Source organism: Austrofundulus limnaeus, unplaced genomic scaffold (assembly GCF_001266775.1).
Source record: "Austrofundulus limnaeus strain Quisiro unplaced genomic scaffold, Austrofundulus_limnaeus-1.0 Scaffold208, whole genome shotgun sequence".
Lineage (NCBI taxonomy): Eukaryota > Metazoa > Chordata > Actinopteri > Cyprinodontiformes > Rivulidae > Austrofundulus > Austrofundulus limnaeus.
In genome coordinates, this window is record NW_013952610.1 from 303,423 (window position 1) to 304,617 (window position 1,195).

General features: G+C 42.5%; 2 protein-coding genes across 2 annotated transcripts in view; one reads left to right on the plus strand and one right to left on the minus strand.

Annotated features, from left to right (window-relative positions):
• The window catches only part of majin (membrane anchored junction protein), a gene marked incomplete in the record, with an annotated part of 21,536 nt that overhangs the window by 2,986 nt on the left and 17,355 nt on the right, over positions 1-1,195 (plus strand).
• zgc:101765 (glyoxal reductase) overlaps positions 227-1,195 on the minus strand; it is a gene marked incomplete at its 3' end in the record, with an annotated part of 2,931 nt that continues 1,962 nt past the window's right edge. The window contains 3 exon segments of the mRNA XM_014019032.1: positions 227-385; positions 458-597; positions 703-848. Of these exon segments, the coding sequence (XP_013874486.1) occupies positions 227-385; positions 458-597; positions 703-848 (445 nt within the window).

Genomic DNA, 1,195 nt, shown 5'->3' on the forward strand with positions numbered 1-1,195 from the left:
CCTCTCAGAATCCTGGAAGTATAATTTTAGAGGTGAAAGTCAGGATTTTAAGATAAAGTTTACAATTCTTTTATTCAAGAATTTTGACTTTTAACTTTTAAAGATATAAGTCAGAATTTTGAGATCGATGTCAGAATTGTGACTTTCATCTCAGATTTCTGAAAGTCAAAGTTCTGAGATGAAAGTCTGATAAAAACAACTTGTCCTCGTCTGTAGGTAATCCTACCTGTGCAGGTGTGCGACCGCAGTTCTTTGCCACCTCATTAACCAGAGGCTCGTTGAGCAGCTCTCCTTTTCCTAAGGAGGAGTACGCTTGAAAACAAACTCCGTACTCTTTACACAAACTCCTCAGCTCTGACTGACACAGCTGTGGGTGAAACTCCACCTGCAGGAAACAAAAAACACCAAACAAATGATGCGTGCTTCACGCTACTTTCCCTCCTCTCCTTTAATCTACCTGCAGAACGGCAGGAGGAACTTTGCAGCTCTGCATCAGCTCCCTCATGTGAGCCGTGGTGTAGTTGGACACTCCGATGGACCTGAGCTTCCCCTGACCGTGCAGCTCCTCCAGCGTGACCCAACTCTGAGCTCGGTTACCTGGAATCAAATATTAATCCGAGTCACATCTTTAATAAACGAGCTCGTCTCTGTTTTAGAGAGAAACGGTGACGTGTTTCTGAGGTGAGGCAATCTGCACTCTACCTGGGTTGTGTTGGTCAGACACCGGCAGTCCTTGTGAACCAGGCCAGTGGATCAAATACAGATCAATGTAACCCAAGTCCAGCTGAGACAGACTCTGGAGGGCACCCGCCATGGCCTTCTCACCCTGATCCTTCGGGCTCAGCTTACTGTGACAGAGAGAAAAGTGGGGGATTTGTGGATCTGCATGATTCCTTTCTATTTTAAAAGGGATCCATGATTAATTGTAATATTAGACTTTATTTAATAAACATATATTTTAACTGTAAAATAGAGCCTAAAAATACTGTAGGATGTTTAGTTTTTTATCATTATTAAACTAAAAGTTTAAAAATATATCACACGGACAGGGCCATTTTATTTACACACAAAGCATTCTGGGTAAATGATGACATGGATAGGTCCTCGGTGCGATGCTACTAGTGAGCTATTTCCACCCTGAAGGTTAATCTTGGACAATATCTGACGATAGACTCTTAATTGAAACCAGAGAGCG